Here is a 10,008-nt window from a genome sequence, read left to right as displayed (position 1 = left end):
CTTCTGAGTTACCCTCTCCCAACCCTACCTGCTGCCTCCTCCCACTGAGACATGGGGAACCGGAGGAAGGAGGGTTCGGGCCCATCTCAGAAGCAGCAGTGTTTCCTCTGTTCACCTGTCACCAAGCCTCCCCAACAGAGCTCCCTGCCCCAATGGAGCTGGCCTGTCTCTTCACACCTTGGGGGATTTGTGGGGGATCCATGGGAGCAGGTGGGGCTATCTGGACACTCCTGATCAAAGTGAAGCAAGGAGCAAACTTTCCCTCCATGGTCCTTGGCCAGGACACCCTCCCCCTAATTCCAGAGATGCCAAAATGTCCCCTCACATTGAATAAGCCACACCATCCCAGGCCTGTGCCAAGCGTTTTCTTTATTTGAGGGACATGGGATGGCGGGGGAGGGGAGGGGGGTCCGAGGGCTCTGGGACAGAGGAGGTGCTGGTGAGCAGACCGAGACAGCAGCCCCCCAGCTTTCACCGCCAGGGTCAGGGATCCTGCCTATGTCTGCACCTGGGTCAGTTGGATGTCACCCCCCACTTCCATGGTGTCGATGGCCCACAGGTCATTCACGCGGTGCTTGTATTCACACAGGTGCTGACCGTTCACTGCCACCTTCAAGCAGCCGCTTTCACACAAGATCCACACCTGGGCAGAGAGGCCGTCGTTGGCGCCCCGCTTGGGAAGTCCTCAGCGCTAAGCGCAGGCTCCTGTGTCCCCAGCCCAGCAACCCGCTTCCTCAAGCCTCCCTTCAGCCCCAACCTGCTTTCTAGCCCCGCACAAGAATTCGCTCCTCACTGAACACTTGGCCTCAACTTCCCAGGCCTCATCACGCTGTGTCCCTCGCCAAGGTCGCCCTTCCTGCCCTGCACACATGGGGGCGCTGGGAACCCCCTGGGGGATTCACAGCCCTTCCAGGCAAGCCTTCCCTGCCTTTCCTGCCTCCTCACTGCCTCCCAGTCCAGCCGTGCTCCTCCCAGGCCTGTCCTGCCCTCCTCCCTCTCCTACTAGACCTTGACCCAGCGGGGCTCAAGCACCCAGTCCTCAGCGCCCAGCACTCTCGAGTGCTCAGAGCCGGCGCTGCCATGTCCGGAGGTACCAGGTCCACCCAACACTCCCTCAAGGTGGCTGGGCCCCGCTGCGGGGCAGGGCTCAGTCTGTCACAAGCGCCACTTCATTTCACCCTAATAACGGGCTCTATGGCCAGCGGCCCCAGGTCGTTTTTTCGAGGAGGAAATTGAGCCCAGAGCAGTAAAGCCACCTGCTCAAGGTCACACAGCTCCCTAGACTCAAGCTGGGGCTCTCTGGCTTGAAACACCCCAACAGACTGTGTGAACATCCAAGCTCCTTCCCTGGTCCTCGAGGCCCACACAGTCCTTTTCAAGGCTGGGGCAGAAAACTAGGGCATGTTTTCAAACACAGATGCCCAGACCCTTCCTTCTTTGGCCGGGGACCAGGTCAGGCATTGATTTTTCTTTTTTAAACTCTGCAGGTATTTGAGTGTGTGGTCAGGGCTGAGACACCAGCCCCGTGTGAGGGGCCTCCAGTGACACCCCCAACCCTTCCCCCTCTCCCCTGCAGCCCTGCCTCCCTGATCCCAGAGAGCCCAGGCTCGGGGCTCTGCACATGGTACCTGCCGCTTCCACCCACTGAGAAGGTGCCCTCAGGCCTTTGCTTGGCTCAGTCCTTCTGCCATTGAGGTCTCAACTGAACTGTGGCACCCGTGCCAGCCGGCAGTCCCCAGGCCAGGCAGGTGCCTCGGCCAGGCAGGTACCTCGGCCACGGGCTGCGCCCCCCCCTGCTCCTGTGCTGCTCTCTGCATGGTGCCTGTTGTGCCTGCAGGGAGCTGCCCCCACCCTTGCTGGTTCTTCCTCCACCTAAACTGTAACCTCAGCAGGGGCAGGGCCGCCTGAGCTTCCTGCTGTGCCCCAGCCCCTGGCTACTCTGCGCAGAGGGGCCCTCAGTCCCAGAGCAGATGAGGGATTGTTGGGTGAGGAAAAGCATGACGCCTCCTTCTGGATGTGTTTGGTCACTTTGGGGCTCCATGAGCGGAGGCAAGTAACCTGCACTTGTGAGTTTATTTCCTCACCTGTGAAAGGGAGCCAGCACCACCCACCGTCTGTGGGAAATACTTAGAACAGAATCTGTTGCCCACTTTCTCTTTAGGGTCCAGACCTCACCTCAGAGGCATCAGCTCAAACCAATAAAAGAACCCCCAATCCCCATGTCCTTCAGTGGCCCCAAGAGAGCTCCTCTGAGTCCAGGCTTCGGGACCTTACCTGGAAGCCTTGGCCACGGGTGAAGGGCATTTTTTGGGGCAGGTTTCTCTCCTCAGATCCCCAACAGCTGTTGATCTGGGTGTTTCGGACCACAGCATTTTCATTGAATCGGGGGTTCAGGTGGAAGGCGATGTCACCCCCAGAGTGCAGGTTGATGTAGAAACTGGGGTGAGGTGGGGTACTCACATGCACCTCCTCAGCCTACTGGGCCTCCCCAGCCAGCCCAGAGCCTTGGGGATAGCCAGAATAGCGGGGCTGCCTCCTCAGGGAGAGGCCTGGCTTACCTCTGCGCCCTGGGCAGGACACTGCCTGACACGACGAGGTTCTTCAATGGGTACAGCCCTCCAGGGATGGCAGCAAAGAAAGGCAGGGTCTAGACAGGGGGAGGGGCCGGGCAGGTCACCAGGGGCAGCCAGAGCCCAGCCCTGCTGCACGGGGCCCTTGGTACCAAGTCCCAAGAATGCAGAGTGTCAGCTGAGCTGACTACCACACCTAGAGTAGTGTGTTTTTGTGGAAGAGTCCATGGTCGCTTTATTTGATGCACTAAATGCTCAAGGAAGTTTGTTCAGCCTTCCTCAGGGCAGGGGGCTTAAACTGTCACCAGAGGCACTTTGGCCAGACGCAGAGGGTAGCTGACTGAAGGGGACGGCCTCCCTTCACGGTCAGGGGACATTACAGTGGAAAGCACCTGTCAACACTCTCCTTACTTACTGGCTGTTTGAAGAACGTCAGCTGACTGAAGCGCCGCCTTTAATTTTGTGAGCTGCCCTTCACCCCCACGCTGCCCAATGCAAACCAAACCTCCTCACCTCCCAGGGCAACCACTTACGTAAGTTGGGTTGGGGTACACCATAGGTGGGATGATAGCGTTCTGTTGAAAGAGACCAGGAAATCCAGTGTGGGCATGTGTGCCCATGACCCCCACACAGTCTAGGGGTGCTCCAATGTGAGCCTGGGGTCCTGAGGCTTCAGCCCTTAAATTCTCCCAACCCCTCCCTCTCATGTCAGCCATGATAGTCCTTCCTGCCCTGTCCCCCAGCCCCACTGTGGTCCTCAGCCTCCCCAGCACATCCAACAGGTAGCCCCACTATCCCCAAGCTTCTGACAGGAGAAGGAGAATCTCCTTCAGCCTGTGACCAGCAGTGACATCTCTGGGACTTATTCTCAGGAGGCAGGGCCACGAATCTCACTTCCAAGGGCCACTGCACCCCCTTTTAAGTGCCAGAAGGACAGGTTTTCCTGCTGGTCCCAAGGAGACCCACCCTTTGGGCTGCTGGGTAAACCCAGACTGTCTGCTGTCCCAAGGAAATTTGCCCCCGAGTCATGAGCTAAGACCTAACCCAGATGTCCTCACTCTCCTTGCTGTACTGCTTTCTTCTTAACTCTGGGACTAGAAAACCCAGTTCTTACTGAAGCAGAGCTTCAAGACTTACGGGAAACATCTGTCCAGGGGTGCTGTGCACGGTTTGGAAGACTGTTTGAGTCTAGAATAAAGAACCCGCATTTTAACCAGTTTCACAGGCACCAATGGCAATACCACGAAATGCCACCAGAGGGCAGATGCAGGGCCTCCTCTCGTGGCGCAGCGGGTTGAGCACTTTTCTGGGAAGCTTCCCACAGCCTCTGCAGAGCTAGTTCCATGCCCCGCCGCCTGGGAGGGTCCCGCATGGCTTGCAGACCTCTTCTGCCTCGCCTGCTGCTCCCCTCAGTGATGTATTTCATAACTCTGCCTGTTCTGTTCCCAACTGTGGCTCTGGTGAATTCTCTCACCCTCCCGCACTTCTGACTGTACCCTGTGCTTGTATAAATAAATATTTTTTTTTTTTTTTTAATGAAGAGAGTGAGAGTCAAGGCATAGTGACATCTTCAGGCCCAAGGAGCAAATCTATCATTTCTTCTGGTTTCATAACATCTTTTTTTTTTTTTTTTAAAGATTTATTTATTTATTTGTACAAGCACTGGGTACAGTCAGAAGCACGGGAGGATGAAAGAATTCACCAGAGCCAGAGCGGGGAGCAGAGCAGGTAGAAGGACCGAAGTACACTGCTGAGGGGAGCAGCGGGCGGCAGGAGAGGTCTGCGCGCCATGAGGGACCCTCCTCCGGTGGCCGGGGAGCAGCCGGGGATCGAACCGGCCCTGCAGAGGCCGCGGGCAGCTTCGCAACCCAGCGCTCAACCGCTGCGCCACCGGGGAGGCCCAATAAATAAATCTTAAAAAAAAAAGAAAGAAAGAACAAAACAGGGTGCAGATGCTGGATGGCAAGTGCACCTTGGGCTTGTAACAAAACCCATTACCAGGACCAGACCCTAAAACGGGCAAAGGGGACTATTTCTTCCCTCAAGAAAGCAAGGTCTGGACTAAGTTTCTTCTGGAGAAGAAATTTGGCTGCACTTGTGGCCCCGGCCCATGTTTCCTCTCAGGGGAATTTCCTAGGATGGCCAAGCTTTGTAGGAGGAAGCAAATGTGGGCCTCGGTTTTCTGTGACTGCCGGCAGGACGGCAGTGGCTTGAGCAAAAAGTGTCAATTCAGGCTGTTCTCCAATGCACCAGGGCCAGCCATCCCTCTCCCAATTCACGCCCACCACTCCCACCCCCACCTTGGCCAGGCAGGTGGTCAAGTGGTCCTACCTCACTGCCCACTCCCCTCCCCTTGGGGAGGCCTAATGCCTGGCCACACGTCCTCCTGCTAACCCACAGGAAGACCCAAAACAAAGAGACTCCAAAAAGAGCAAGAGACTTACAAGAGGACTCCCACAGGCTGCCCACACACCTGCAGCCTAAAGGGGATGAGAAAAGCAAAATGGTGGTTAATGTTGGAGCCACACGGCAGTACGATAATGCAGAAATTGTGGGCACAGTCCCAGACTATTGTTCATCTTCCTCTTGCTCCTAAGCAATCCTTCCTGGGCCTGTGGCACCCAGAATCTTATTCACCCTGGCAGGTATAGTACGGTTATGAAACGGGGTGGGGGGTGTCAGGGTTGGAGGAGAGGGCCATCCCCATTGGCTGCTGCAGAGAGGACAATGAGTCTGATGTAGACCATGTCGCTTGCTCAGTTCCCAGAGGCAAGCACATGGCCCCCAGTGCCATTTTTCACCCATAAATTGAAGGCTGGTATTTACTGAAGACCTAGTATGTGCCAGGCTCTGACTTCAGTGCTTCATGAGGGAGGAATCCTCAGCTCCTGTTTCACTGGCAAGACAAACAGACTCAGAAAGGCTAAGCAAGTTGCCCAAGCTCACCCAAGCAGCAAGTGATAAAATCCAACATGGCATCTGTCCTGTCTGACAATCTCCACACTACCCTGCCCTGCCCTGCCAGCGGCAAAGCCAGGCTGCCTGCAGAGATTCCTGGAGGTCCAGCTGTACCTGACAGACCACAGGAAGGCTAGGGAGAGAGACAGCCCTGCCCCTAGCTCCCACTGCTCGAGTGGCTTAAGGAAGGGTCCAGCCTTTCACCTTCGAGTCCAGGAATCTGACCCCATCCAGCAGACTATTCTGGACGCCTTTCTCCTGGCTGTGCAAACTGCAGTCCACATTTATTTCTTATTTGTGCCGCTATTACTATGTAATGAACAGCCCAAGTCCCAGCCAGAGGCTCCTGGGTGTGGGGAGGAGGAGGTGGTGTGGGGGGACAGACACACAGGCACAGGCACAACGGGACAGGTGATGGCACAGCACAGAGATGTACAAAGTCCCGCCTGACGGAGGGAGGGGGCATCCAGCCAACTGCCTGGTGGGAGATGCCAGGAATGATATTTAAATAAAACATCTAAATAGAAAATTTTAAATAGAGCATTGAAGGGCCATTAGGGGTTTGCTTGTGGAGGCTGGGGGTCAAGGCAGGCAAAGGGGGCTTTCAGCATGTACAAAAGTTAAAGGCCAGAGAGAGAGCCTCGGGGGAGCAGGGGAGGCTGCTGGGGGGGCCTTTAAGATTTTTAAGCAGGGAGAAGATGTGGTAAGATGTGTCTGGCAGTGGCTGGGTCTGAGGGAGGGGAACTAGACCAAGGTCCTCGTGGGGAGGCACCAGGTGGCCTGGAGCCAGGCAGAGGCTCCAGGAGGGAGAGTGCTGGCCCGTGGAGAGCCATGGAGGAGGGGAGGGGAGACTCAAGGATGACTCCTCGGTCTCCAGCTCTGGGCTGGGTGGTGTGGCTGAGACAGGGCACCCTTGTGTGACTGGGGTCAGTAGTACTTTTAGGACCCTCTGCTGACTGCTGTTGGGGCCTCTGATTATCACTCACTCACTGTTTGCTCCCCCTGGGCCTAGATGAGAAATGAGAAGGCTTTGAGAATTACACCATGGAGGAGGCAGCTTGGACGGGGCCATGTGGGTGTTCTAAAAACAAAAGGCAGGCATCAGGGGGAGAGAGAAGGGGTGTTGGGGGAGCCAAGGAAGAGAGAAAAGGCAGGAGCAGGGGTAAGAGGGAGAGAGCCTGGCAGGCAGAGAGAGCAGACCGCCACACAGGCAGGACAGGACAGGGGAGGTGTGTCCCTAGAGTCACCTGGCTGGAGATTGGCGGGTACCTTCAGCACCGCACCCCCAGCCTGTGCCAGGTGGACGGTATTACCTGGAAGCTGATGTAGGACAGTTGCACGCAACCATTGACACAGAGAGTGTCTGCACGGTGGTAAGGCACGCGGTGTGAGTATTGCAAGAAGAAGCTCCTGTTCACTGTCACCTGCAGAGAAGAGTCACTTGCACAGGAAAGGGGGACACACCCAGCCTCCAGCACCCACCCCTGCCTCTAGACATGAGCACCTGCCTCTGGTTATCACATCTGTCCCCTTAGGGGAGGACCCCAACCTGCGCAGTGTGTCAGGGACATACCCGTGAGCCCAGGTGCGTGGAGACTGCTTGGCTCTAGTTGTTGGCTTTTAGTTCTGTGGTGTTTGTTTATTGCAGGGTTTGTCTTTGTAATAGTAGCTCACCTGGGGGTTATTCAACATGCGCATTTACGTGTGCATGCAAGTATTCACTGGGAACCAAGGAGAGGCGACTTTCGGCTGCCCATTGAGGGGTTGGGAACTTCCATGTTTCTATATACAGATAAACTCGCCCAACTGCCTGAACCCAAGGCCTAACTCTGTTTTTTCTTTTTTTTTTTTTTAAAGATTTATTTGTTTGTTTGTTTGTTTGTTTGTTTGTTTGTTTGTTTATACAAGCACTGGGTACAGTCAGAAGCACGGGAGGGTGAGAGAATTCACCAGAGCCAGAGCGGGGAGCAGAGCAGGCAGAAGGACCGAAGCACACTGCTGAGGGGAGCAGCGGGCGGCAGGAGAGGTCTGCACGCCATGTGGGACCCTCCTCTGGTGGCCAGGGAGCAGCAGGAGATCGAACCGGCGCTGCAGAGGCTGCAGGCAGCTTCGCAACCCAGCGCTCAACCGCTGTGCCACCAGGGAGGCCCAAGGCCTAACTCTGCAAAAGTAATTTGCAACATCTGGCAAAACAGCCATTAGTAGAACCTGAACAAAGGTTATAATAATGTGGCTGAAAAGTAGGTGTCCCAGGGACCTGGCATGAAAGAATGGCTGCAGCCAAGGAATGGAATTGACCAGGACCTTAAAGACCCTGGAGGTCAAAAAGCAACAAGGTGACTTAACTTGTCACCTACTTGGGTTTATTTTTAAAGGTTTTTTTTTTGTTTTTTTTTTATGCATACAAGAACTGGGATGTAGGACACAGATGAGGGGAGTAAAAGGATTCCCCAGAGACAGAATGGGGAGCAGAACAGGCAGATTTATTTACTGAGCACATTTACTAGATACACTGCTGAGGGGAGCTACGGGTGAGACAGGAGAGGTCTGCTATGTCATGTGGGCCACCTCCCTGGCTGCCCAGGGATCAAACTCATACTGCAGTGGTTGGCAATATCTTGATAGCGCTGAAACTTAACCACTGTGCCACCAGGGAGGCCCAACTAGTTCTTTCTTTCTGAATGAAAGAGCCAACATGTTCTCCAGGAGGCTGCAGCCATCACTAACACCCTTAAAAGGAAACAGCCTTGATGCTACATATTATTGCTCAACCCAATGCAGTAATGGGAGTTTCTAAAGGTGATTCCCGGAGCCCCAGGGCTGGGGACAGGCAGCAGAAAGGGCAGCAAGATTCCCTGCTTACCTGGAACTCTGAGCTCTGCACCAGGAAGCACAGCTCAAATGGATTTCCCCACTGGAAGGGCATCGGCTTCTTCCTCTCCTCTTGCCCCCAGGACCCATTCTGCTTTGTATTGCTGACCACATACCCTCCATCCTCAAAGCGTGGGTTAAAGTGGAAGGCTATGTCGTTGTCGGAGCTGCCAGTCTGGAAGTTCACATGAAACCTAGGCCCAGAAAACAACTCGGTTGAGGACCAAGGGCCTCTCACCTCTAACTTCAAGAACTTGCGCTCTTACCTGCCAGGCAGAGACTAGTTTGTTGACATTCTCTGTTCCACTAGTTACACTTAGTGTTTCTGTGCCCTTATTACATCTTGCCCCTGCAGTGTAACTTTCTGAAAATAAGTAGGAAGTGGGTGAGGAAAAATGTGGATACTACCCATGAGAAGCCTAGGTCTTGGAAACTAATTACAAATTGGAGTCAACATAGGAAGGCAACTCTGAGACAGGGAGTACAAAGTTCAACACCACAACTTTTTATGCTTCTGCATAGGCCTGTGTTTGGCCCACAGATGGTACTAGCCCTGTTAGCCCCTCGCGTGATGCTGGGGATTTGGAGGAACTGAGTAAAGGCACCAGAGATAAAAAGTGCTGGGACTTGCAAAGGATTGAGGCTGGAGAGAAACAAGAGTTCCAGGTACCTGTTTTCGCTGGACTGAGTAACGGTCCCTTTGATAGTGATTTTAAGTCCTTCCTGGAGACCCCCTGGGATTAGCCTGCGGAAAGGGACAGCCTGCAGGGAGAAGATGTAGGTCAGTCAGTGGGTCCACCCCCTTCTGTTCCTGCCCTCAGCCTTCAGTGCTTGCTTGGGCTCCCCTAAATGCCTGGCACCTCCCTGGGGGCCTGGTGTGACTGTGAACAACACAGAGGGTGTCTGGGCCTTACTGATTTTCCAGGCCCAGGAGGAAGCAGATGAGACTCTAGATACTCATACAGACATTCTGAGATTGTGATGTGGGGACACAGGTTTGGGGATGATGGGACAGAGAGATGGCCTCCCTTGAGAGCATGCGAGGAAATGAGGGCTTCCAGGAGGGCCTTCTACTAGGAAGGGAAGGAGCATGCAACCTGTCCTGAGATGTAGGCCCTGGGCCACCCACCAAGTTCCTGGTAAACACCCGGGGCCTGGACTGGGGCTCAGACGGCCTCAGGGACAAGGGTCCCATCGCCCTATTCGAGAGGATAAACCTTTCTGCTCACCTGGAAGGGCCAAGAAAAAGACACCCTTCTCTGCCCACCCCACCCATAGGACAATGGCGATCGTGACCTTTTTACTTTTCCAGCCACTTAGTGGCACCTATTTCCAGATCTTCTCTAGTGTCTCTGTGCGGCCCTGCCTCTCAAAAGAATTCAAGGGAGGGAAAGGAAATAAGTGTGAGCATAGATGAAGCAAGACAGGTCATGAGTTAATAATTGTTGAAGTCAAGTGATGCCTATGTATTGTTCATATTATTCTCTCTGCATTTTCCATAGGAACAGTCAAAACAATGTATTTCAAAAAAAAAAAAAAATACCCAGCAGCCCCAAAAATGATTGCCCCAAAAATGTTTTGTAAGATTTCAGTACTCCTAAATGGTATC

General features: G+C 54.3%; 1 protein-coding gene across 1 annotated transcript; it reads right to left on the bottom strand.

The window, feature by feature from the left end:
* Positions 1 to 357: 357 nt before the first annotated feature.
* Positions 358 to 9,594, bottom strand: LOC311173755 (galectin-9-like; the record flags this gene model as incomplete). Its single annotated transcript, XM_084237841.1, has 10 exons — positions 358 to 643; positions 2,275 to 2,437; positions 2,559 to 2,647; positions 3,104 to 3,145; positions 3,708 to 3,758; positions 5,015 to 5,050; positions 6,842 to 6,952; positions 8,392 to 8,593; positions 9,070 to 9,161; positions 9,529 to 9,594. The coding sequence occupies 10 exons, from the start codon at positions 9,592 to 9,594 to the stop codon at positions 497 to 499; spliced, it is 999 nt and encodes a 332-aa protein (XP_084093967.1). The 3' UTR covers positions 358 to 496.
* Positions 9,595 to 10,008: the final 414 nt, after the last annotated feature.

Source organism: Talpa europaea (genome assembly GCF_964194135.1).
Source record: "Talpa europaea genome assembly, chromosome: 7".
Lineage (NCBI taxonomy): Eukaryota > Metazoa > Chordata > Mammalia > Eulipotyphla > Talpidae > Talpa > Talpa europaea.
Note: the sequence above shows the minus strand (reverse complement) of the source record. Positions and strands in the feature narration are given on the sequence as shown.